At 42.4% G+C, this 27102-nt stretch overlaps 1 protein-coding gene across 1 annotated transcript in view; it reads right to left on the reverse strand.

Moving 5' to 3' along the window:
- Window positions 1-24430, reverse strand: part of si:dkey-28b4.8 (sarcoplasmic/endoplasmic reticulum calcium ATPase 2) — a 42603-nt gene extending 18173 nt beyond the window's left edge. The window contains exons 1-12 of the mRNA XM_062996285.1: window positions 24342-24430; window positions 19757-19876; window positions 18595-18612; window positions 17310-17392; window positions 16069-16173; window positions 14419-14557; window positions 9568-9734; window positions 6952-7107; window positions 5053-5194; window positions 1806-1972; window positions 338-426; window positions 79-181 (exon numbers count right to left, since the gene is read on the reverse strand). Of these exons, the coding sequence (XP_062852355.1) occupies window positions 79-181; window positions 338-426; window positions 1806-1972; window positions 5053-5194; window positions 6952-7107; window positions 9568-9734; window positions 14419-14557; window positions 16069-16173; window positions 17310-17392; window positions 18595-18612; window positions 19757-19874 (1287 nt within the window). The 5' untranslated portion in view covers window positions 19875-19876; window positions 24342-24430. The remainder of the gene's footprint in view (window positions 1-78; window positions 182-337; window positions 427-1805; window positions 1973-5052; window positions 5195-6951; window positions 7108-9567; window positions 9735-14418; window positions 14558-16068; window positions 16174-17309; window positions 17393-18594; window positions 18613-19756; window positions 19877-24341) is intronic.
- Window positions 24431-27102: the final 2672 nt, after the last annotated feature.

Below are 27102 nucleotides of genomic sequence, written 5' to 3' on the forward strand. Positions count from 1 at the left end.
GATAAATTCTCAAGGTATGCAGCAGTAAGGCAGATTGAGAATGAGTGACGTGTTGGTTGTGTGTTATTACATACACACCTCATTGTAGTCCAGAGAGGAATCATTACACAGGGCGCTGATGGTAGCCAGTTCTACCAAGGCTTCATACTGACTACAGCGCACTACTGATCCATCCCTGTACCTGTGAGGAAAACACTCTGTATTACAGTAAATGTAGGAACTGCATAAACACTGATAATATTCCTGACACAGAGCAGTTCTGCAGGTACAGGAGTAACAACAGTTAAACTGGTGTTAGTCTGATTCTATCTGTGTATTAGAAGTTAAAAACACTCACACTTCTCCTTCAGGTGCATAAGTGGATCCAGTCACTGTGAACTCGTTAAGAACACACCTCTCGTTTGCAATATTCTCCACAATAAACATCTACATACGTACACACACACACACACACACGGTGAATGATCAGTTGTTTTAGTCATTCTGTTATACATACATATGCATTCAGCCCAGGTTTCCTCCCCATTTAGTCATATCCAATTACCCGATTTGCATTTTTGCACGGGGTGGGTTCATACAGAAATGAGTATCACATACTAAGTCGTACAAACGCTATCGATCAGCCAGCAGAGGTTGTAATAGCAGCAGTGATGAGGAATCCCTAAGACCCACCCCATCCTCGGACAAGCCAAACGTTGAGCCGTAAGCAGAGCTTAGCCCACCTCAACCACCTCAACCCCAGTTAAATTCACATTTTCAGCATTTGTGGACACTTTTATCCACAGTAACTTTCATTATGCAGTCTCAGTAATTGATGGTTAAGGGCCTCGCTCAAGTGCCCAATAGTGGTAGCCTGGTAATGGTGGGGTTTGAACCAGCAACCTTCTGCTTACTACATTATTAGTACATTATCTATCTATCTATCTATCTATCTATCTATCTATCTATCTATCTATCTATCTATCTATCTATCTATCTATCTATCTATCTATCTATCTATCTATCTATCTATCTATCTATCTATCTATCTATCTATCTATCTATCTATCTATCTATTAATTAAATGTCCAAGCTATCCAGACCCACAAGCGTCCATTAGTAAGGAACTATATAATAAATATAGCAAATGAAGCCAGTTGTAGCCTAGTGGTTAATGTACTGGACTAGTAATCAGAAGGTCACTGGTTCAAACCCCAAACCTACCAGGTTGCTGCTGTTGGGCCCTTGAGCAAGGCGCTTAACCCTCAATTGCTCAGACTGTGTACTGTTATGCTTGTCATTTCATTTTTACCAACAGGGTGTCACGGTGGCTTGGTGGGTAGCACTGTCGCCTCACAGCAAGAAAAGCCTGTGTTCGATCTCCAGGTGGCACGATCTGGGTCCTTTCTGTATGAAGTTTGCATGTTCTCCCTTCGTGTGAGCGGGTTTCCTCCGGGTGCTCCGGTTTCCTTCCACAAGTCCGAAGACGTGCAGTCTAAAATTGTCCTGTGTGTGTGGTCTTGTCCAGGGTGTTTCCTACCTTCCCCACAATTAATGTCACCCACAGTTTAGACACAGGGTTTTTTTTTTTAATGGGTCGCAGAGAAAAATATTATTAATTAAATAAACTTGTACGCTACCGCCCCCTTGCGGAGGGTTTATGTTACATCTTGTAAACCACAGTGGGACCAGATTGTACAGATAGAGAAAGAAAGATGCATTGTTTGTGTTCCCTGGGTCGCATAAAAACCTGATATTTTTTATCAAGCACCCTGGACATTAATTTAATCTGATAATCTTCATATTCATTTAAGCTCGAGTCTCACCCTGCAGACGGACATCTGATTGGTGGTGAGCGTGCCCGTTTTGTCCGAGCAGATGACGGACGTGCAGCCCAGCGTCTCCACGGAGGGCAGCGAGCGCACGATGGCGTTCTTCCTCGCCATCCGCCGGGTGCCCAGCGCCAGGCATGTCGTGATGACGGCAGGAAGACCTACAGGACAGTCAGAAAGGACGTTAAAAGAATATTTTACAGATACAATGAAGTTCTGATTAGAAACACTTGGGAACGCTGGGCACAAATCGGGTCCCTTGACGCTCTTGACAGGGCACCAGTCCATCACAGGTGATTACACACTTACTTATTTACTCACTCCCTGTTCAGACCACTGCAGTTCCTCCACACCTTGTCTTTAGTAATGCTGTAATAATTAGGAGTGCCGGAGTCTCATCTCTGTAAAACTGATATTTTACTCTTAATGATTTCACATTGTAACTAGGGCTGTCGCGGTGAAAGAATTTCCCCTTGCGATATTCAACCTGTCTCAATATTGCGGTGATATCACCATTTTTTTTTTTTTTTTTTTTGAAAATTACTTAATTAATCTGGATTTTAGAGCTATATAAACAAGCTTTATTGTTAGGCTATGATTCGGTATATTATTGCTTTATAATGACAAAGATGAGACGGCTTTAAGACCAATGAAATGCGTGTTTAATGTTAAATACAGAACAGAGCAGGGATGCGCGTCTTTTCTCTATTTAAAAAGGTTTAAATTTAGCTTCTAGCCTAGGCTAGATATACACTGTGAAACGAAAAAAAAAGAGTTTAGGCTAAATATTTTAAACGCACATCTAATCAAAATATGGTAAAAAAAAAAATAGAATAAAGAATAAAGTCTGTAAGAGTTTAAACCTGCGTTATCATGCGCGCTAGAAGAACCAACACGTTTATCTGATGTGGTTTAGAGAGGATCTGAGTGGGGTAGTGATGTTCCCGACGTTACCGATGTTACACTAATACACGTGTACTGATCCTGCATGCGACTTTACACATCAAAGCAAATCTAGCCCGGTTATTGCGCCACTATTAATTATCTATTTAGTAGGTATAATTAACATAACAATATATACTACATTTTAAGTTATTATACGTTTCAATACATTTTTATTCAACGAAAAAATACATTTAAATCATTCCAGCAAGCCAGCAAGAGAATATTTGCAGGCTGCAATGCCATATTAACCGTCATTAAGTGTTTTAGTATGCCAAGCATGTTTGAATATAGTCTAAATTACAAGTATTTTATTGAGTGTGAACTCAATTTAATCATTAATAAACTTGCCTATAATTCCTGTTGCCATTGTTTACATTTTAAAACACAAAGCCCGACACTCAGCAGCAACGCATGAGAACAGGTTGCGGGAAAATGTCGCTCCTAGCTCATTTTCATTATGAATTTATTTAACATTTATTACGCCCGATTGTAAGCGTATAAAACAAGATGGACCCTGCAAAAAAAAAAAAAAAAGAGAAGAAAGAAAGAAAAAACGTGAACACCGCGGTGTTGCGGTTGCTTGGCATGCCCTGCGGTTGGCTGGTCTATACCGCGATATTTCAAAATTGCGGTTAGCGCGACAGCCCTAATTGTAACTACATTTTTTGTGGTTTGACCCCGAGATGGTTCTGATGGAAACCTGTTTACCCACCCGAGGTTGACTCCTGCAAGTCGAGACTGCTGTGCCAACAATGCTGCTCCTGCTAGATGTGACGGAAACCTGGCGTGTTTGCACCAAAAACGTCAAGAACTCAATTCAAGACTGGACTGAATAATTGCTTACATTATTGTTATTATTATGTTATATTGCTAGTTATAACTTTTAGTTTAATTCAATTCTGTGTTTGTATGATTTGTGTAAATCCTATTTATTTAAAGTATCCTCCAGACCACCCAGGGAGGACGGGGGTCCCTGCTGAGTCTGGTTCCTCTCAAGGTTCCTTCCTGTATTTTATGGGAGTTTTTCTTGCCACTGTCACCCTCAGCTTGCTCAATAGGGTTTTTGGTCTGTCGGTCCTAGATTCTGTAAAGTTGCTTTGAGACAATGTCTATTGTAAAAAGTGCTATACAAATAAATCTGACTTGACTGTTATACACTGGTTAGGCATAACATTATGACCACCTTCCTAATAGTGTGCCCCATGCACAACAAACTGTGCTGCTCTGTGTATTCTGACACCTTTCTATCAGAACCAGCATGAACTTCTTCAGCAGTTTGAGCTACAGTAGCTCGTCTGTTGGATCGGATCACACGTGCATCGATGAGCCTTGGCCGCCCATGACCCTGTCGCCGGTTTACCACTGTTCCTTTCTTGGACTACTTTTGATAGATACTGACCACAGCAGACCGGGACACACCCCACAAGAGCTGCAGTTTTGGAGATGCTCTGACCCAGTCGTCTAGCCATCACAATCTGGTCCTCGTCAAACTCGCTCAGATCCTCACGCTCGCCCATTTTTCCTGCTTCTAACATCAACTTTGAGGATAAAATGTTCACTTGCTGCCTAATATATCCCCCCCACTAACAGGTGCCGTGATGAAGAGATAATCAGTGTTATTCACTTCACCTGTCAGTGCTCAGAATGTTATGCCTGGTCGGTGTAGGTATAGGTATGACTGAAACACCAAATCTTAATCATTAGGTGATGTTGTATCCCTGTAATGCTTTGCTTAACCATTTGAGTCTAAATACTTGGGTAAAAATAAGCTGTATGTAAATAATCTTGTTTGGGTTGTATCTACTGCTCAGCTGACTTGTGTTAAAGTTAAAAATATTAGTAGATGGTTTTAAGAAAATAGCCTTTCTAACCTTCATGTCAACTTGGGGCAAGCCATAGCCTAGTGGTTAAGGTACTGGACTAGTAACCAGAAGGTTGCTGGTTCAAGCCCCACCACTGCCAGGTTGCTGCTGTTGGGCCCTTGAGCAAGGCCCTTAACCCTCAATTGCTCAGACAGTATACTGTAACTGAGCTGTATGGATAAAGGCGTCTGCTAAATGTTGAAAATGTAAATGTAAAATGAATCTAGAACCTCACAACAAGAGGATCCCAGGGTCCTTTCTGTGTGGAGTTTGTATGTTCTCCCCGTGTCTGTGTTTCCTCCCAAGTCCACAGTCATGCAGTCAGGTTAACTGGAGCTACTAGAAACTGCCCTGTGATGGACTGGCGTTCAAAATGAATGAGCGCTGGTAAAACAGAGAATGAATGAATGAATAAATGAAGGTGCATGTCATACCCTCTGGGATGGCAGCTACAGCCAAAGCCACAGCGATCTTAAAATAATACACGGCCCCTCTCAGCCAGCTGCCCCCGTGTACGGGATCACTGAAGTGACCGATGTTGATGCCCCAGACTGCCACACAGATCACTGTGATCACCTGGAGACAGAGATGTTCACAAGTCACAAAATACAAGTCCAAGTCAAGTCACGAGTCTTTAGGCAAGAGTCCGAGTCAAGCCACCAGTCTTTAGGCTAGAGTCTGACCAAGTCACGAGTCTTTAGACTAGAGTCTGAGTCAAGTCACGAGTCTTTAGGCAAGAGTCCGAGTCAAGTCACGAGTCTTTAGGCTAGAGTCTCACCAAGTCACGAGTCTTTAGGCAAGAGTCCGAGTCAAGCCACCAGTCTTTAGGCTAGAGTCTGACCAAGTCACGAGTCTTTAGACTAGAGTCCGAGTCAAGTCACGAGTCTTTAGGCAAGAGTCCGAGTCAAGTCACGAGTCTTTAGGCTAGAGTCTCACCAAGTCACGAGTCTTTAGACTAGAGTCTGAGTCAAGTCACGAGTCTTTAGACTAGAGTCTGAGTCAAGTCACGAGTCTTTAGGCAAGAGTCCGAGTCAAGTCACGAGTCTTTAGGCAAGAGTCCGAGTCAAGTCACGAGTCTTTAGGCTAGAGTCTCACCAAGTCACGAGTCTTTAGACTAGAGTCTGAGTCAAGTCACGAGTCTTTAGGCAAGAGTCCGAGTCAAGTCACGAGTCTTTAGGCAAGAGTCCGAGTCAAGTCACGAGTCTTTAAGCTAGAGTCCGAGTCAAGCCACCAGTCTTTAGGCTAGAGTCTCACCAAGTCACGAGTCTTTAGGCTAGAGTCCAAGTCAAGTCACGAGTCTTTAGGCTAGAGTCCAAGTCAAGTCACGAGTCAATATAATCTACACAAAACATATATTGTAAATGTAGCGTAGAAATAAACAAATAATCTGTAAGTTCAGATAAAAACAACAACAGATTAGCGAGTGTATTTAGCCATTTTACTTCGTGTCTTTACTTTCCTCCTCATTGTGTAAATGAATGTAATTTCTGTAACAAGAAGGTTCAAGTTAAAAGCTTCAACTGATACGTTTTGTTTTCATTACAGAACAAAAGCGCTCGATAAATCACGGCACAGCGGCCACAATCCCAAACACAGCAAAAACAATCATATCCGCTGCTTACCTTAGCTTCTGTTCTTCCAGATGCTATTACATTTATAAGCGTGTGTCCCATTAGGAACAGAATCCGTTATTTTGTAAATGTGCTTATAATTAAAAACCTCCAAACTTTTCCCGGTGGTGAAGTAAAACAGGAAGTCGTTAGAAAGCCGATCGAGCGTTTCATTACCACGTCATCTGTGTGACGCAAACTGAATAAATGCAAATAACAGCATTTCTTACTAACAATTACAATCAGAAGCTCTGATTGGTTCAGAAAGCGTCTTACAATCATCAGCACCGATTCTGTGCACTACGTAGGGTGTTTCACCATTTTAAGTGAGATTCTGATCCAAAGGTAACGAAAATGTTCAAATGAAGTGAACTTCAAACTGTGTAGGGGGTAGGGAGCGACGCTTCATCACTACACCGGAAGCTGGCTGGAACATTTACACATTGTGTGTGTTGTGGGTTAAGATGGCCAAAACGGGTTAATTGTCACACGTAACTAATGTTTACACATGCTGACGCTAGAGACTCTTGTTGTTTACGAGTCATTTTTTGCGAGTCATGAGTCGAGTCTGAGTCATTTGAAACAAGTCCGAGTCCCCATCTCTGCCTGGAGACAGTCAGACAGCAGAGATCAACACAGTTAAAACACTAACGAGAAAGTTCAATAGACAGAGAAATTGAACCAGAACATAAAACAATACAGGGAATATTCGGAACACGGCACCTTTGAGAGCTGCTCCCCGAACTGATCCAGTTTCTGCTGTAATGGGGTCCTTTCTGGCTCGGTGGCGGCCATCTCGTCCCTGATTTTGCCAATTTCAGTTTGAACACCAGTGGCAATCACAACTCCGATCGCTCTGCCCGCCGCGATGTTTGTGCCCTACAAATAAACACACACGGCACGTCACCATATCACACTGATCACAAACTGATCACAAACGTGTAACAATAAAACCTACTAACACAGCCAGTCATCTGGACTTCAACATGCACTGGATTCTGAACATTTATGTGTTTTTTTAATAAACATCCATTCCTGCATTTCAGGCCTGCAGCACATTCCAAAAACAGTTGGGACGGTAAAGCATTTACCACTTTGTAATGTCGTCGTTCCTTTTCACCACTTAAAAGAGGTTTTGGCACCGAGGAGACCGAGTGATTTAGTGTTTCAGCTTTTATTTTGTCTCATTCTTCCTGCAAACACGTCTTAAGATGTGCAGCAGTACGGGGGGTCGTCGTCGTTTCAAAATCCTCCACACGTTCTGTATTGGGGACAGGTCAGGACTGCAGGCAGTTCGGTCCAGTACCCGTACCCTCTTCTTCCGCAGCCACGCCTTTGTAATGTGTGCAGCAGGTGGTTTTGCATCGTCTTGTTGAAAAATGCTGGACGTCCCTGGAAAACACGACGTCTTGAAGGCAGCACGTGTTGCTCTAAGATCTCAACGTACTTTTCTGTATTAATGCTGCATCACAGAGTGTAAATGACCTTTACCAAGGGCACTGACACGCCCCCATACCATGACAGACCCTGGTACTGACACACCCCCATACCATGACAGACCCTGGTACTGACACACCCCCATACCATGACAGACCCTGGTACTGACACAACCCATACCATGACAGACCCTGGTACTGACACGCCCCCATACCATGACAGACCCTGGTACTGACACACCCCCATACCATGACAGACCCTGGTACTGACACACCCCCATACCATGACAGACCCTGGTACTGACACAACCCATACCATGACAGACCCTGGTACTGACACGCCCCCATACCATGACAGACCCTGGTACTGACACACCCCATACCATGACACACCCTGGTACTGACACACCCCATACCATGACACACCCTGGTACTGACACACCCCCATACCATGACAGACCCTGGTACTGACACGCCCCCATACCATGACACACCCTGGTACTGACACACCCCCATACCATGACAGACCCTGGTACTGACACACCCCATACCATGACACACCCTGGTACTGACACACCCCATACCATGACACACCCTGGTACTGACACGCCCCCATACCATGACAGACCCTGGTACTGACACACCCCATACCATGACACACCCTGGTACTGACACACCCCATACCATGACACACCCTGGTACTGACACACCCCATACCATGACACACCCTGGTACTGACACGCCCCCATACCATGACAGACCCTGGTACTGACACACCCCATACCATGACACACCCTGGTACTGACACACCCCCATACCATGACAGACCCTGGTACTGACACGCCCCCATACTATGACAGACCCTGGTACTGACACGCCCCATACCATGACAGACCCTGGTACTGACACACCCCATACCATGACACACCCTGGTACTGACACACCCCATACCATGACACACCCTGGTACTGACACACCCCCATACCATGACAGACCCTGGTACTGACACGCCCCCATACCATTACAGACCCTGGTACTGACACACCCCCATACCATGACAGACCCTGGTACTGACACCCCCCCCATACCATGACAGACCCTGGTACTGACACGCCCCATACCATGACACACCCTGGATTTTGGACTTGTTGCTGATAACAGTCTGGATGGTTCTTTTCGTCTTTGGTCCAGAGCACACAGCGTCCATTTTTCGAATGCTGATTCATCTGACCACAATACATGTTTCCACTGTGTGATGGTCCATCCTAGATGCCTCAGAGCCCAGAGAAGTCAACGCCACTTCTGGACATGGTTAACATAAGGCTTCTTTTTTTGCACAGTAAAGTTTTAAGTATCATTTGTGCAGTAACTCTGTATTGTAGAGCTTGATAAAGGTTTGCCAAAATAATCCTTTTTGTACCAAACCATGATTACAATCACCTGTTTGGAATCACATCATTATTTAGTTTTTTCTCCTCATTACTAGCCCTAAATTGCCCCCGTCCCAACTTTTTTTGGAATGTGTTGCAGGCCTGAAATGCAGGAATGGATGTTTATTAATAAATGAAATGAAGTTGTTCAGATAAAACATGAAATATCTCAGGTTCATCCTGTCTGACATCAAATAAAAGTCAAAGTAAATGTAAGAAACTCTGTGTTTTTATTTTATTTGCATTTTACATCCTTTTCTGATGTGTGCAAGTGAATGCTTAAAGCACTAGTGTTATCATTCTACAGTCTGTGTAAGGTCCAACACACAGGTAGGTCCAACACCAACTCATAAACAATCATAAACCCGGTAATCACGTTAACACTAACAATCCATATATAGCCTTCAGCTCTGGATAAACACACTCAGACTCCAGGAGCAGCGTTTAAACAGCTGATACTCTGAGATACTCACAGAAAACAGCATGTTTTTCTTGTCCTGGTTGACAGCCCGTGGATCAGGGACTGGATCTGTGTGTTTGAGCACTGAGACGGACTCTCCGGTCAGAATGGACTGGTCCACTCTCAGTGTGGTGGAACGGATGGAGGTCAGCCTGATGTCTGCTGGAACCTTATCGCCCACTGCAAAAGAAAATGTGTGCAAAATTTAGAACGTGGTACATTTTTACTTTGTCGCTTAAACCAGGGGTTCCTGTCCAGGGGGGCAGTTTCAGACGAGGACTCCACTAGCAAAGCCAAACATTCCCATACCACTGACGCCGATAAGCTTTTACATCTTTTGACTGTCAGTCTAAGCAGAGTATGCTGAACTGGTGAACTTAATAAGTGATGTACTTTTGTCTCTACTTCTGCTCTCGTCTACTTTAAAAGCAAGTACCGCTTACAATCTACGACTGTAACTGATATCGAAACATGAATTTCTATGATGTGCTCCCAGAAAAAGGCTCAGATGTTGCATAGAATAAGTTCGGGCTGTCTTATCTTTTTGAAGAAAATATTTAAATCAGCAAAATTGCATCGTATGCATGACGTGCACAATTATATTATATTATATTATAACTATAATTATATTATTTTAGCTTGTCAAGAGCTTTCGCAATGGTTTCTGGGCGAGTGTTGATGGGAGGTGGGGGGACAAGTTCCAGTTCGGCACATTGTTTGTTTATTAGGATTTTAACGTCATATTTTACACTTTTGGTTACATTCATGACAGGACACGGTAGTTACTCATTACACAAGGTTCATCAGTTCACAAGGTTATATCAAACACAATCATGGACAATTTAGTGTCTCCAACTCACCTCACTTGCATGTCTTTGGACTGTGGGAGGAAACCGGAGCACCCGGGGAAAACATGACAAACTCCACACAGAAAGGACCCGGACCGCCCCACCTGGGGATCAAACCCAGGACCTTCGTGCTGTGAGACTACCCACTTAGCCACCGTGCCGCTCCGGGCTGTCTTATGCATCGTATGCGTGACATGCACAATTATATTATATTATATTATATTAATTATATTATATTATATTATATTATATTATATTATATTATATTATATTATATTATAACTATAATTATATTATTTTAGCTTGTCAAGAGCTTTTGCAATGGTTGATGGGAAGTGAGGAGACAAGTTCAAGTTCGGCACACGGAACAGGGCGCATGTCCAAAAAGGTTGACAACCCCTGACTTAAGGTAAGGTAAAAGAATTGTTGTTTATAAATGAAGGATGGGGTGTGCACAATCATGGAGCTTAATCACAATATAGGGGACACCCAAATTTCCACAAGTGCTCAGAATGCCCCATTTACATTCTCAGTATTTAGCAGACGTTTTTATCCAAAGCGACTTACAATTGAGACTGTATACAGTACATTGCAAGCTAATTGAGGGTTAAGGGCCTTGCTCAAGGATTAACAGTGGCTACCTGGGAATGGGGCTTAAACCAGTGACCTTCCAGTCACTAGTCCTGTACTTTAACCGCTGAACTACTACTCTATGTATTCTAATGTAATGATGGAATGTTAGGATACATCAGTGATCTCATCAGCTCTTGACACGGTCCCCCCTATAGATCTGATCCCCCAAAGTTCAATCCATGGATACTTTATACAAAGCGACTTACAGTACTGTGACAGTATATTGTCTAAGCAATCGAGGGTTAAGAGCCTTGCTCAAGGGCCCAACAGTGGCAACCTAGCAGTGATGGGGCTTGAACCAATTACCTTTCGATTACTAGTCCAGTACCTTAACCGCTAGGCTACAACTGCCACGTTATAATGATGTTTAAAGGCGACTTATTTATATTCATCCCTCATGTCTGTATAAATTAAGTATTACAACTATAACATTTCAGCCCTACTGTATATTTATATGTATATACAGGCCGTCCTAAGTGTGTCGGTTTTTTTTCCATGCTGTAAAATGGAGTATTTTAAAACCAGTGAACCCATCACGGCAGAGCAAACTGTACGCGACCACAGGAAGAATGTCTGATTTATTTTTATTCACGACCTCTGGGATTCTTAGAATAGATCTTCACATTGTGCGCCGGGAGATTTACATGATTCGGCTTTAACCCTGTCAGCCCAACATACAAATAACCAACAGAACAATATACATATACACCGATCAGCCATAACATTAAAACCACCTCCTTGTTTCTACACTCAGTCCATTTTATCAGCTCCACTTACCATATAGAAGCACTTTGTAGTTCTACAATTACTGACTGTAGTCCATCTGTTTCTCAACATGCTTTGTTACCCCCTTTCATGTTGTTCTTCAATGGTCAGGACCCCCACAGGACCCCCACAGAGCAGGTATTATTTAGGTGGTGGATCATTCTCAGCACTGCAGTGACACTGACATGGTGGTGGTGTGTTAGTGTGTGTTGTGCTGGTATGAGTGGATCAGACACAGCAGCGCTGATGGAGGTTTTAAACACAGTGTCCACTCACTGTCCACTCTATTAGACACTCCTACCTAGTCGGTCCACCTTGTAGATGTAAAGTCAGAGACGATCGCTCATCTATTGCTGCTGTTTGAGTCGGTCATCTTCTAGACGTTCATCAGTGGTCACAGGACGCTGCCCACGGGGCGCTGTTGGCTGGATATTTTTGGGCGGTGGACTATTCTCAGTCCAGCAGTGACAGTGAGGTGTGTCTGATCCACTCATACCAGCACAACACACACTAACACACCACCACCATGTCAGTGTCACTGCAGTGCTGAGAATCATCCACGACCTAAATAATACCTGCTCTGTGGTGGTCCTGTGGGGGTCCTGACCATTGAAGAACAGGGTGAAAGGGGGCTAACAAAGCATGTAGAGAAACAGATGGACTACAGTCAGTAATTGTAGAACTACAAAGTGCTTCTATGTGGTAAGTGGAGCTGATAAAATGGACAGTGAGTGTAGAAACAAGGAGGTGGTTTTAATGTTATGGCTGATCAGTGTATATATATATTTTTCCCAAATTTTTCACCCAATCAAGTTGTATTTGTTTAGTCTATAATATTTATCTGATTAGTCAGTTAGACTGTGGGAATCTGTGCTTTCTTGAGAAAACCTATTATGTTGTGTAGAAGTGTATTTTTGGATCTTTTACATGCACATTTGTGATTATAAGCAGGAAAGGTTGATAGGTCTCACTAAACAAACAACAGGCCACTTCAGATCACAGTGGAAAAGCTTCCCAGCTGAGTCTGACGTTCACTGTGAGAGGATTTAACTCGGCTTCATTCACTGAGTTTATAACACAAAATTGAAATGATAAAAAATACAAACTGCTAATATTATCATGAAAGATGAATGTATTATGTGTATAACCTACATTAGAGTCAATAAAACAGTTGAGACGAATAAAACATAAGCAACTAAAAAGCACTTTAATGGGATTCATCGTGCCATAGCCTTTTCATTACTATTTAATGTCTATTATTGACAATAGCTGATGACTTCTCAGTGAACATATGAATAAGGATAGTTTGCCTGTCCCTATTAAATAAAAAACAGATGAGGCACTCAGGTGGCACGGTCATAAAACATGCTAGCACACCAGCGCTGACATCTTGGGCGGTATATCGCAAACATCGATATATTCTGTAGTACATGATATTGTATAAAATGACCATATCCATTATATCAAGTATGCCTCGGATAGCTCAACCTTTTCACTGTGTTACCGCTATATTTCCCTAAAATTGTAGGGTATATTTTACAATATTTTCTTTAAATTTTTCATGTTCTTAATGTTTTATCTCTTGTTTGAATTTCATGTTGTCTTAATTGTAACTAAATGTTTGCAAGAAGTCTTTCTGAGGTTCTAGATCTCAGGAATGTTTTAATGCTTTTAATTAATTTTGTTTTTTCCTTACGTAAAGCACTTTGAATTGCCACTGTGTATGAAAGGTGCTATACAAATAAACTTGCCTTGCCTTGCCTAAAGAACCGACTGCAACGTTCAGAAATGAATAACTAATAATTCAAGAATGTATGAAGACGTAACGAGAAGCAAAAATCTAATTAAAAAAATAACCACGCGTGAGTCGGCTGTGTGGAAATGGTTTGGTTTCCGCAGGAATGACGCACAACAGTGAAGTTTAGTGCAAAGTTTGTGGTGAAACGTTTGCTAAGTGAAATACCGCGAAGAGGAACAGACGGGTAAAAGCTCTCCCTCTGTCCCAGAGATGTTCACAAGTCATATCTGCTACAAATAATTTAAACTCACGAGTTTAAATCTGCTACCTGTAGGCCGAGCGCCTATACGGCTAACCAAGGCACGAGTGCTGTGAGGTTCCTCATAACTGCTGCAGTTACGACCTCTGCTGGCTGATCGATGGTACTGCACAGACACACGGGATAATGTGGATACGTGACTCCCCGTACGCTGATACTGGGTGTCAGTTTAACCCGCCTTGTGCAGGAGAAAAGAAGCAATCAGCTACCGCACACTTGTCAGCATTTGTATGGCTGGGTGCTGATGTTGGTCAAAAAAGCCTCAGTTGGTGTTCCGGTTCATTCCAGAGCTGTTGAGGGGAGCTGAGGTCAGGGCTCTGTGCTGGACACAGTCATGCTGGAATGGGAAAGTGCCTTCCCTAAACTGTTGTATTGGAATAAAAATTGGAAGCATATAATTTCCTTTATATGATTGATTCATTACACCTGTTAGTAACTGTTGCGGCTGTTGTTAAATTGTGTATTTTGTTAAACGCCGTTACGTAAACCTCTAATTTATTTATTTATTCTATGCTAAGCACAGAAATCTAAGATGACATGAAGTGTAGATTTTCCGCTTACCTGCCACCTCCACTATGTCTCCAGGAACGATATCACGGGCTCGGACTCTCTGGACGCACTTCCTGTCCTGTCTGTACACCTTTCCCATCTCCGGTTCATATTCCTTCAGTGCCTCGATGGCATTTTCTGCATTTCGCTCCTGGATACACAAATAAACCAACAAATGTGACTGAAGACGTATTTCAATGTTCACTACATGACCGAAACATGTTAGAGTTAGTTTGGCTGTCTTAGCTACAGCACGTGTAAAGAATCGAGTGAACAGTGAGGCAATTTTCATACACAAACACCAGCTGGTAAAAAAGATCAGCAAAAAGATCAGCGAATGTTGTCATGTTATGTTTCTTTATTAGGATTTTTTTATTATTTTTATGCATTTTCTCCCCATTTTTCCTCCCAATTTAGCACATCCAATTTGTCTTCCGCTGCTGACAGACTCCAGATTTGCATCCGAGGAGAGCACGCCGGTGCCCACGCCTTCTTTACACGTGTACAGCCCTCCTCTTCTCGTCCGTGCTTCCTGCCAATCAGGGTCCTTACACAGAGCATGAAGACCCACCCACACACACATATAGTCCCGGTCCCCACCCTGCAGATACGTTGGTTAATTAGTATCTGCTGCACGCACTGCCAATTATGCCCGCCAGATGGTGCCCAGCCGACCGGTGGCAACACCGAGCCTCGAACCGGGGAGTTCAGAAACTCGGTGCTGGTGCGTCAGCGGAATATCCCGCCGCGCCACCTGGGCGCCGTTTATTAGGATTTTAACATCATGTTACATGGTTACATTCATGACAGGAACTGATAAGATTCATCAGTTCACAAGTTAATATCAAACACAGTCATGGACAATTTAGTGTCTCCAGTTCACCTCACTTGCACGTCTTTGGACTGTGGGAGGAACCCGGAGCACCTGGAAGAAACCTACGCAGACACGGGGAGAACATGCAAACTCCACACAGAAAGGACCCGGACCGCCCCTTTTTGCTGAGCGGACACCCAAAATAAAATAATATTAATAAATTAATAAAATCATATTAACTAACCTTTTTAGTTTTTGTTCTGTTAGATGTTTTATATTCTTATTTTAAAAAATATTATTTCAATTTTTTTTTATAGATATATATATATTAGATTTTATCTTACTTGTATTACACTCCTGTCTTAATTTTTATTCTTTCCTACCTCATTATAATGTCGTTGTGTGATGTTTGTAATAATTGTAATTGCTGCTGCTACACCACAATTTCTCTTCGGGGATCAATAAAGTAATCAATCAATCAATCAATCAATCATGTTTGTCCACTGATCTGTGCTATGAATATAAATTCAGGGGTATAAATACATTTTTATAATAAAAAATCACTGAATGTCCATATTTCTTGTTCAAATACAGGACGAGATGCGACCTGGGGCAGCGTGCCTGTCGCATCTGTCTGTACGTCACTAATATAATATTTATAGATGCTTTTATTACACATCCTTGGTGCCACCCTCTGATGCTCACAGTTTATGATCAATGAACTCAATACCGCTCACTTATACAGCTGTTATTTTTTCACCATGATCCGGTCACTTCAAAGTCAAGCTCCGTTCCTTGTGTGACATTTCATTTACGTCAAGTGTTTGTTTATGTAATCACACACTCACCTGCCATACACCCACAATAGCGTTGGCAATGAGGATAAGAAGGATGACAAAAGGCTCAACGAAGGCTGTAATGGTGCCCGTACCCTCCTCAAACCAGGCCAGAGTCTGCAAACAAAGACACAAAAAGGTTTTTCCTTCCTTTTACAACTGCAGCTGGATCAGAGCATTTTAATCAATCAGATTGAATATAAACTTATGTTATTAATTGAGGTTATTGAGGTTAGAAATCCCTGATTGCATTCGAGGAGGGTATATTGCTGCTCACGCCTCCTCAGACCCGTGCGCACTGGCGCCTCTCTATCTGCTAACCTGGGTCCTTACACAGCGTCTGTAGACCCCACCCACATATTCCGGTCATCCCACCCAGCAGACACACTGGCCAGTTATTGTCTGCTGCAGGCACTGCCAATTGTGCCCGCTAGATGGCACCCAACCGACCGGAAGCAGAGCAGCGATTCGCCCCGAGGTGTTCAGAATCTCGGCGCTGGTGTGCTAGAGGAATGTCCCACTGTGTCAACTGGGCGCCCCCTCAGATCTATTTTTGCACTAGATAGATGTGTGTACCACCATTAGGCTTTATGTCACAAAGCCCCCCCCCACCCAAACCCCAAAGCATGGGGCGTCAGTTTCACCACTTCATCTTTTAACGATGTTCTGAAACGACCTGTCACCTGAATGTGGATTCTTTAAATTCATGCTTGATAAAATGCTTCACACATTTTCATTGGGAGACAGGTCTGGACTACTGGCAGGCCAGTCAAGCACCTGCACTCTCTTACTAAGAAGTCACACTATTATTGAATAGAATGCAGACCGCTCCACCTTGGAATCGAAACCCAGGACCCTTTTACTGTGAGGAGACGGTGCTACCCACCGAGCCAACGCGTCGCCCCGTGCACTAATCAGACGTACTATTGAATTCAGTCTATTTAAGTCACAGCTTTTAAAAAGCATAAATCCTCTGTAAAATGTAAACAGGCTTTGATCCTGCACTCGTACGACTTCCCATCCACACCCACCCAAAATCCATTCCTCCAGACTCGTTTAAGTCTCACGTCAGTCCGGCTCCACCTAAAACCTGCACTTATAGGCCTTCGTTAGAACAGTACTTACATGATTAATAATAATACAATACAGCACAAGTGCATCATGGTCGTAACGTTTTATTAAAATAATAATGTTTAGTGGTCTGAGAAGTGCTCAGGCGTGGACGCATTAGACCGACTCGCATTAATGCTTACAAAGGAAATGCAGGCCGCAAGAAGCAGAATCCGCACCAGCAGATCCTCGAACTGCTCCAGCACCAATTCCCACAGAGACTTCCCTGTAAATCAAGAGACGGAAGCCGATTCGGATAGAAAAACATCCACAAAGCCCACGAAGGATGATGAGATGCAAACTACATGCACAACATGTATATATAATATTTATATAAATATACACAAGTGAAACAGCAACTAAAATAGCTAATAATAAACTTTATTAATTAGAGAAGTTGTATATCGCTTGTTTAGTCTGTTCTGTAAAATAACCGTCTGTATTTTTTATATTTAATGGTTAAAACAGTTGAAAGTAGGAACAGAATGACAGACCTTTATAAAAAATATGAAGATAAATGAACATTTATTAAGGTAAATTAGAAACACCCACCTTCACATAATTGGTTGCATCCCAAAACATACAGTTATACACAGATAAGGCATAACATTATGACCACCTTCCTAATATTGTGTTGGTCCCCCTTTTGCTGCCAAGACAGTCCTGCAACTGTGCTGCTCTGTGTATTCTGACACCTTTCAATCAGAACCAGCATGAACTTCTTCAGCAGTTTGAGCTACAGTAGCTCGTCTGTTGGATCGGACCACACGGACCAGCCTTCACCCCCCACGTGCATCAGTGAGACTTGGCCGCTTACCCACTGTTCCTTCCTTGGACCACTTTTGATAGATACTGACCACTGCAGACCGGGACACACACCACAAAAGCTGCAGTTTTGGAGATGCTCTGACCCAATCGTCTAGCCATCACAATCTGGCCCTCGTCAGACTCGTCCCATTCCGCCTGTCCAGACCCGAGCGTCGACCTAAAGGCGATGTCCATCCCAGCAGAGGGATGTTGGTCAAGTTCTTCTGTGCTTTCTGCTATCGGACACTGACATGTTTGCCCGGTACAGAGTTTATTTCTGTGGTTCCTCAGGTACAGGCGTACATCATGACACCTTGCTTGTTCATTTAGCAGACGCTATTATCCAAAGCGACTTACAGTACTGTGAGAAGATATTGTCTAAGCAATTGAGGGTTAAGGGCCTTGCTCAAGGGCCCAACAGTGACAACCTGGCAGTGATAAAGCTTGAACCAGCGACCTTTCGATTACTAGTCCAGTACCTAACTACTAGGCTACAACTGCCCCTATATGCCTTAGAACCTTCTCAGTCCAAGTTCACCGTCCTGTTTTACATTCACATTTACTTTAACTACAAACAGTAAAACATGATTTAATAAAGTCTATAAGGTGTGTGATGCTTACCTTCCTCTGCTGGTAGTTCTGCAGCACATGTTGCAACAAAAAAAGTTAAAAACAGGTCAATAACTTGTGTGCTACTGATTTTATAACACTCTTTTGTAAAAAACTTCTTGTTGGCTGGAAAATTGTTATCGACTCTTAGAATCTAAAGTTTAATACCAGTTCTAAATCAATGCATCTGCTAAAATGTAGCCATGAAAGCAAACTTTAATCATGTTTAATGCTCATATTTATACGAGAGATCTTCAGAAAGTTTCCTCACTTTTATATTGTGGATATAAGCGGTGAGGGTGCAGTAGGAGGAGGAGTAATCAGTCGTGTCTGAGAGACTGAGAGACGCTTATAGTCCGGATTTAGCTCCATCTGATTTCCACCTTTTTGGACTCTCAAAAAAGCTTTAAGGTAGACATGTCCAAACGACCTAAGCATTTGAGTGGTGGAGAGAACTTAGGCCCAGTAATAATTTAGAGAATTTAGAGTTCCTGCATCGTTCTTTTAGTACATAAAGCCACATTAAGCTTTATTTTTGTGAATGCACCCCGTCTTTTATTTTACAGTTTTAAAAGTTAGAAATTCAAATGGCTTGTTCTGTGTGTTCTGATTGGTTCATCTGAATGCTCACATTTGGTTGTTGTTTGCTGTGTAAAAATAAAATTATTAAATAACAGCGTATTTATATGCTTATTTTATTGTTTAAAACAATGTCATAAGGGGCTGTTGGTCCTCGGGCACTTTCACATCATCAAATGTGGCCCTCCTTGAAAAAGGTTTGGACAACACTGCCCTACGTGGACTGAAATCTCTCTAAATTCCCTGAATCTTTTCACAATATTATGGACAGTAGGTAGAGAACTACTAAATTATTTGCAATCTTGTATTGACAAAGGTTCTTTTTGAACTGACTGGCAGGAATTCTCTCCTGAGGTTTGGACAAAGTGATGAGCCATGAGCCATCATTGCTTGTAAAGACTGAGCCTTTGGTGGATGCTTTTTTATACCCAATCACGATTCCCTCACATGTCACCAAATTTACCTGCTCATTGTGGAAAGCTGTAACTTGAATACTCTATAAACTTTTCACTCTTATTTTGTCTCATTTTTTAGAGTGTCTGTTTGTTTTACTAACGTTATATATAAAATAAATATATATAAAATAATGCAGTACCGTTGGGACCCCATTTGTCACGGTTCTTCCTCAGTTGTTCGCTGCTTAAACCTGTGGACTCGTTCACTCCGAAGTACCCCAGCACCTCCTCGACCGTCTTAGTATGGGCATTGTCCATCCCTGTGGTACAGGTATAACCCTTTACTGTACAAACAATATGTAGTAACCTTTGCTTTATACTGAGTATGGGAGTCAGAGAGGTGAACCATAGTGTTACATTATTTAATCCATTTAACATATTTCATGCAGCTCAGCAGTAGCCTGTCTGCTCTTTCTGCTAATAAAACCGTCACGTTTGTGTCCTTGCAGCCCAAAAGTGTAATGTTTGCTATTCTCAGAATTCCCTTATGGCACTTTTAATTTTCTAAATCCCTAAATCATTATTGAATTCCGATGTGCTGGCGGTGCATGTCAGGCTGTGAGTGCCTATCTGCAGCCAGAACCTTCTCAGAGTAGCTTTAAGTAGTTTTAATTTAATATATTTGCTTCAAACTGCGCCATATTTAAAACAATATGTTGTGTAAACATTAAAATATGATCAAAAAGCCTGTATTACTTAATATTATCTATAAAAATGAACAAAAATAAACATGTAACTTAATGGGACGGGCGTTGTGGACAACCTTTCCTTTATCATATTTGGTGCTGAGGAGTACTGACAACCACAAACAGTCAAAAGTTTTTGAACACCCTGATATTTACAAAGATTAAAATTAAAACACAAAGCCGCTCAAATGGTGCAGCGGTAAAGTACGCTAGCGCACCAGAGTTGGGGTTTCGAATACATCGTATCGAATCTCAGCTCTGCCTTTCAGACTGGGCTGGGCGGCTGCATGAACAACGATCGGCTGTTGTTCAGGGTTAGAGGGTAAAAAGTCGGATCATAGGTCCTCATAACTGGTGCGACTGCGGCCCCTGCTGGCTGACTGATGGCACCTGCACAGGGCTGAGGAATAATGCTGATGGGGGTGTGGCCCTCCGTACACAGTGCCCGTCAAGTGTACGAACTCGACTCGTGCAGAGTGAAAAATGCAGTCTGCACTGAGAGGCGTCCTCAGTCAGCGGTGAAGGGTCGAATCAGTAATTGGACACGACTAGATTAGGGGAGAAATTTGGGTGGGAAAAGTGGGAAAAATAGAAAAAAATAATAAATCAAGATAAATCAACTGTTGGAAATGAAAAAGAATCTTGGAATCGTTTTATAAAACAAAACAATCTAAATATAAAGGTTTTTACCTTTACATGATGCCACGTTCTAAAGAGAATGAAATACAGAGAGCCAAACAAAGTCTGGATTGGGTCGCTGATGCCTAGTTCACACTACACGATTTTTGCCCTGATTTTCGCTCTGCGACTGGTTGGCGCTAGATTTGCCGGCTCGGGAGCAACTCGGCGTTCGCTCGGCGATGGAAACTCGGCTCTCAATCGCTATGTGTGAACTATCAACAACTGAAGAAAGATATCTAGCATGTCAAATATCTGGATATGAGTCGGCCGACTGGCAATGAGTGCTATGTCGAACAGCCAACGAGAACGTAAGATACGGTGTGAGAGGAAACGCAGGGGAGGAGTGTAAAAAGGTGGTACAGGGGCGTAATATAGTTTATATAAGAATACATCAGCACACACACAAGCTTTACAGTATTTCTGACCTTATCGTTCTCTACAAAACATAATACCAACGCTGCATTGCAAAAATATTTATTAACCTCCAACTCACTACAAAACAATCCATGCTGGTCGTGTTGCCAAATCCACTCGGATTCATTTATTTTTCCTCCTTGATTTTACGCTGCACATCAGCGCACAAACTTTGATCGCTCGCTACTTGTTGACGTGCATTTTTGGACGTGGTATCATTAAACCCCTCGTCACTTCTCATGTTTGTTTTCGTGACAGAACGTAGTTTGGGAGAGCAGAGAAGCTCGCCTGCAATTGCAGTTGGTGATAGATGGTGTAGCGTGTGACCCCCTATCGCCGATCAGTCGTGTAGTGTGAAATACACACCGACTAGAAAGACTCCCGATTACAAGAGATCCAGTCGTGTAGTGTGAACTGTACAGAGATCTGACGACTTGAAAAGTCATGTAGTGTGAACTTGGCACAAGTCATTGCTAAAGCTCTGGGACTCCAGCAAACCACAGTGAGAGTCATTATCTACACATGTAGAAAAGACTGCATTGGCAACTCATCCAGGTCACACAAGAACCCTGGTGAACATCTAAAGAACTGCAGTCCTCGTTCACCTCGGGTAAGGTCAATGTACACGATTCCACAGTAAGAAAGACATCCATGGGAGAGCTGCATTTACATCACTTACAACTGTGATGAATACTTGGCAGATGTGGGGCTTGAACCAGCAACCATCTTACTGCTGAGCTACCACTAACCAAAATCATGAGGGAAAGAACACAAAGGCGGGCGCTCGGGTGGTGCGGCGGTAAAACACACCAGGGCTGACATCTCAAATGCATGAGTTTAAATCTCAGGAATACCCTGGACAGAGCGCTGATCCACCCTCAGACACAGCTAATCACGTCTTTATAGATGCCCAGATGGCCGATAGCACCACTGATACTCAAACCCAGATTTCAGACGTGGTGGTCTAGCATAATTGAATGCTATGCCACCTGAGTCTGCCCTCATTAGAATCTCACATATTTAAATGCCATCTGTAATAACTACCATAATGAAGAAGTATTTCAGGGTACATTTACATTTTCGGCATTTAGCGGACGCTTTTATCCAAAGTGACTTACAGTAATGTGACAGTATACAGTCTAAGCAATTGAGGGTTAAGGGCCTTGCTCAAGGGCCCAACAGTAGCAACCTGGCAGTGGTGGGGCTTGTACCAGCGACCTTTTTGATTACTAGTCCAGTACCTTAACCACTAGGCTACAACTGCCTAGTATCTTACCAAGGAAGTCCACCATGAGACCAGTAAACATTGGGGTTGAGTGTTGGACTTTAGTGGTGGTCCTATAACATGACTGGGATCAGCAATGACTACAAGTCAGCCCAGTGACTCCCATTCTTAATCAATAGGGTTTAATATGATGTCGGCCCACCCTTGCAGCTATAACAGCTTCAACTCTTCTGGGAAGGCTTTCCACAAGGTTTAGGAGTGTGTTTATGGGAATCTTTGACCATTCTTCCAGAAGCGCATTTGTGAGGTCAGACACTGATGTTGGACGAGAAGGCCTGGCTCACAGTCTCCGCTCTAATTCATCCCAAAGGTGTTTTATCAGGTTGAGGTCAGGACTCTGTGCAGGCCAGTCAAGTTCTTCCACACCAGACTCGATCATCCACGTCTTTATGGAGCTTGTGCTTTGTGCACTGGTGCGCGGTAATGTTGGAACAGGAAGGGGCCATCCCCAAACTGTTCCCACAAAGTTGGGAGCGTGAAATTGTCCAAAATCTCATAAAGAGTTCCTTTTACTGGAACTAAGGGGCCGAGCCCAACTCCTGAAAAACACCCCCACACCATAATCCCCCCTCCACCACACTTTACACTTGACCTAGAGTCCAGTGGCGGCGTGCTTTACACCACTGCGCTTGGTGATGTAAGGCTTGGATGCAGCTGCTCGGCCATGGAAACCCATTCCATGAAGCTCTACACACTGTTCCTGAGCTCATCTGAAGGCCACATGAAGTTTGGAGGTCTGTAGTGATTGACTTGCAGAAAGTTGGTGACCTCTGCGCACTATGTTCCTCATCATCCGCTGACCCGCTCTGTTATTTTACGTGGTTACACTTGGTGGCTGAGTTGCTGTCATTCCCAATCACTTCCACTTTGTTATAATAGCACTGACAGTCGACTGTGGAATATTTAGTAGTGAGGAAATTTCACGACTGGACTTGTTGCACAAGTGGCATCACTGAGCTCCTGAGAGTGACCCATTCTTTCACTAATGTGTGTAGAAGCAGTCTGCATGCCGAGGTGCTTGGTTTTATACACCTGTGGCCATTATTGGGATGGGCAAGTGAATACTTTTGGCAATATAGTGTATATAGGTGAGCAGGTGAGTGTTGAGTGTGTGTTGCCCTGCAATGGCTTGGCGCCCACTGTTTCTGGTTGGTGCCAGACCCACCACATTAGGACAAATTCTTCTCACCTTATTTACAGAAAGTAAGAAGAATTCTGACCAGCATCTTTAACTATTGAACAGGTAAGTCACTGAAGTGTCCTTTTCTGGTCTCTACACCTTACACCAATTTAACATTGCTTGCTTAAACAGTCTTAATATACTGTACATGTATAGTCTGTAAGCATAGCTGTCTGAGTATCTTAATGTACAAGAATATTTAACAATACAGAATGATTAAATCAAGATGCTATGTACAGTACAGACCTGAGAATTATGACGTCAGAGTGTTGCACGACTGAAAACGTAAATGTTACTGACGTGTTATATAAAAGCTGTGATTTGTTTATTATGGAGTCGAGTTTGCCAAGCATTCACAACAGCAACCGAACCCTGAACAATAAAGCCTGTAGGAAAATGATGCTGTTTTATTTATGCACTGCGTTTTTCTTTTAATCATGCATCATCATTATATATGGTGCATGTACAAGTGTACTCACCACTTCAGTTTCCAGCAAACCTGGGTGCCTTTAGGGTTCAAATAAAGCAAATTAAATAGCATAAAATAAAAGCAGATATATATTCAGCTGATCAGCTTTACAGTAATGCAGCGATAGTCCAGGAAGGTCCAGAAAGCTTTATAATTTGCTGGTGTTGTTGTTTTTCATCATTCTGCATGTGATAAGGAAGATAAGCAGGTATCCAGTGAAAAATTTACATCGCCAGGCTTAGTCGATATGATAGTTTTATCCTTATTTGTTTAGGTAACCTGCAGCAACAGTGCAGCGCCTTAATCCTCAGCGACTGTCCTCCATCTACCTAAATAGTGTAAGCATCGATTCATCTCATACCAGGCCACAGAACTAGTGATGAGTCGTTTGCTGAATCATCCTCTACTCGGCTCTCTGATTCGACTCTTTTGGATTGACGTGGGAGCCGAGTCTTAGCCGTGCTAAGTGCTACGCAGTAACACAATACCACAGTGTTTCACTTATTTAAAATATAAACACTGTATATATAAATATTCAGCCCATGTTACATGTAAAAAGACCGTATTCTAACACCTCATCTTTTGGGGAATAATATTTGAATAGTGTTTAAATCACACACCTATGTGTTCAAAACGTCAGAAGCACTAGCATAGTTTGGCTTTGCTGCATAATGTAAACAGAAAGGCAAAATGAACTATTTTAGGGTTGTAACAACGTTGTTTTGCGTTGTTTCTATAGGAATCTGGAAATAACTAGCATTTAAGAAAGATTTTTATCCCTTTATTTACATTACAGCATTTAGCAGACGCTTTCATCCAAATTGACCTACAATACTGTGATACAGTTTAATCCAGGGGCGTCAAACTCATTTTCACCGAGGGCCACATCTGCATCATGGTGGCCCTCAAAGGGCCGATTGTAACGTATCCTGCTGTGATTGCAGTCGTCTTTTAAGTCTTGGACAATTTGTTGTTTTTCTTGGAGGCTAAATTCTGTGTTTGGTGTCAAAATGCCAAATTTATACTTCTTGAAGCACAAACTTGTTTTCACTTGTTAGGACGAATCTTTTGTCGAGAGGTCCTGAAGGAAGCAGTCAGAGAATCCAGAAAGTACTCTTCAAAAACACTTTATTAAGTGTAAAAACGATCTGTGAATATATGTCAGAGCTAAGCCGATCGGCGCTCTTTTCTCCTGCAATCTAGAAAAACAACAGCCAAGAAAGAAAGCCGGCGTCTGAGCGCGCCCTTCTTTTAAACTAGTCTAGGCTCCTCCTCCGCCGCTGCTGTTGGAGCCAATGAAATGTGCTAAAAAGCCCAGGGCTCCGCCTCCCCCCCCCTCGGTAGGAGTCAGGGAGGGAGCCTGGCCGGCGCCATTTTGAACAAAGGGAGCACGTGGGTGAATGCCGGAACACTTCCCATATTAAATGTTCGTTTTTATGTTTCCGAAAATCCTAACACACTTTCACATCTTTCATAAAATTTCCTCCTTCTGCTTCAATTTTCTCTTCTTGTACATTTTGGGATTATTTGTAAATATTTCTCAACATCATCTAGTGGTCGGATACGATCACTTTGCAGGTCACAAAACCGGCATGCACTGTGAGAGATGCAGTTTAAATGTATGATTTTACAGTGTTACATCTAGTACAGTATGAAATTTAACCAAACGTAAAATAGCGCCGAGTTAGCATTTTGTGTAAAAATACTAATTGCTATGGTAACAGTAATAACTATTTAATTATGGAATTACTGTAAATTCATAACTGAAACGCTGTAACATACTCGCTAAACATTTACAAACAACTGAGAATATAAATGTCTACTACTAACAGACGATGATTCTGTATTGGATTGAAAGAGAATTTAACGTCTATTTATTATTGTTTACGCTGCTGGCGTTACCCAGCGTTCTTTTGCTGCTAAAACGTAAAAGTGACACGGCTTCTTAGCGAAGGTCAAAGTTAGTTGCCATGGCAATCGAACGTCTTTTAAGCTCTTGTGAGCCACATAAAATGACGTGGCGGGCCGGATTTGGCCCACGGGCCTTGAGTTTGACACCCCTGGTCTAATCAATTCAGAGTCAAGGGCAACCTGGCAGTGGTGGGGTTTGAACCAGTGACCTTTTGATTACTAGTCCTGTACCTTAACCACTAGGCTACAACTGCACAACCATACACTCACCCATTCACCTATAGGGCAATTCACTGACTGCATGTTTTTGGACTGTGGGAGGAAACCGGAGCTCCAGGAGGAAACCCACGCAGACACGGGGAGAACATGCAAACTTCACACAGAAAGGACCCGGACCGCCCCACCTGGGGATCGAACCCAGGACCTTCTTGCTGTGAGGCGACAGTGTTACCTTATTATATATTCTCATTTGACAACTATATGATAATAATTCATATACAGTAGGTATTAATACATTATTTCATGAATTAATCAGTCAGTTCACACATTCACACATTTGAAAGGGATATTGACAGAAAAAACAGTCCTGCTTTTCTTATATGAAAAGGAACTTCATCTTTTATACTGTTATTATTTAAATTCCACATTATTGTTGTTGTAATTATTATTATTATTATTAAAGGTATTTTAGTGCATTGCTGTTTAAGTGTGCTTAAAATGCATTTAAAACAACATTGTATTTGTTAATTCGAGGTTAACGATTACAGATAAGACAAGTTTTAAGTTTAAACTTTTAAATTCGAAAAAATGAATAAATCCAATAAAAGTGGACTGTTTGAGAGAGAGAGTCGAATGAAAGA

The sequence above is a fragment of the Trichomycterus rosablanca genome, chromosome 5 (assembly GCF_030014385.1).
Source record: "Trichomycterus rosablanca isolate fTriRos1 chromosome 5, fTriRos1.hap1, whole genome shotgun sequence".
Taxonomy (NCBI): Eukaryota; Metazoa; Chordata; class Actinopteri; order Siluriformes; family Trichomycteridae; genus Trichomycterus; species Trichomycterus rosablanca.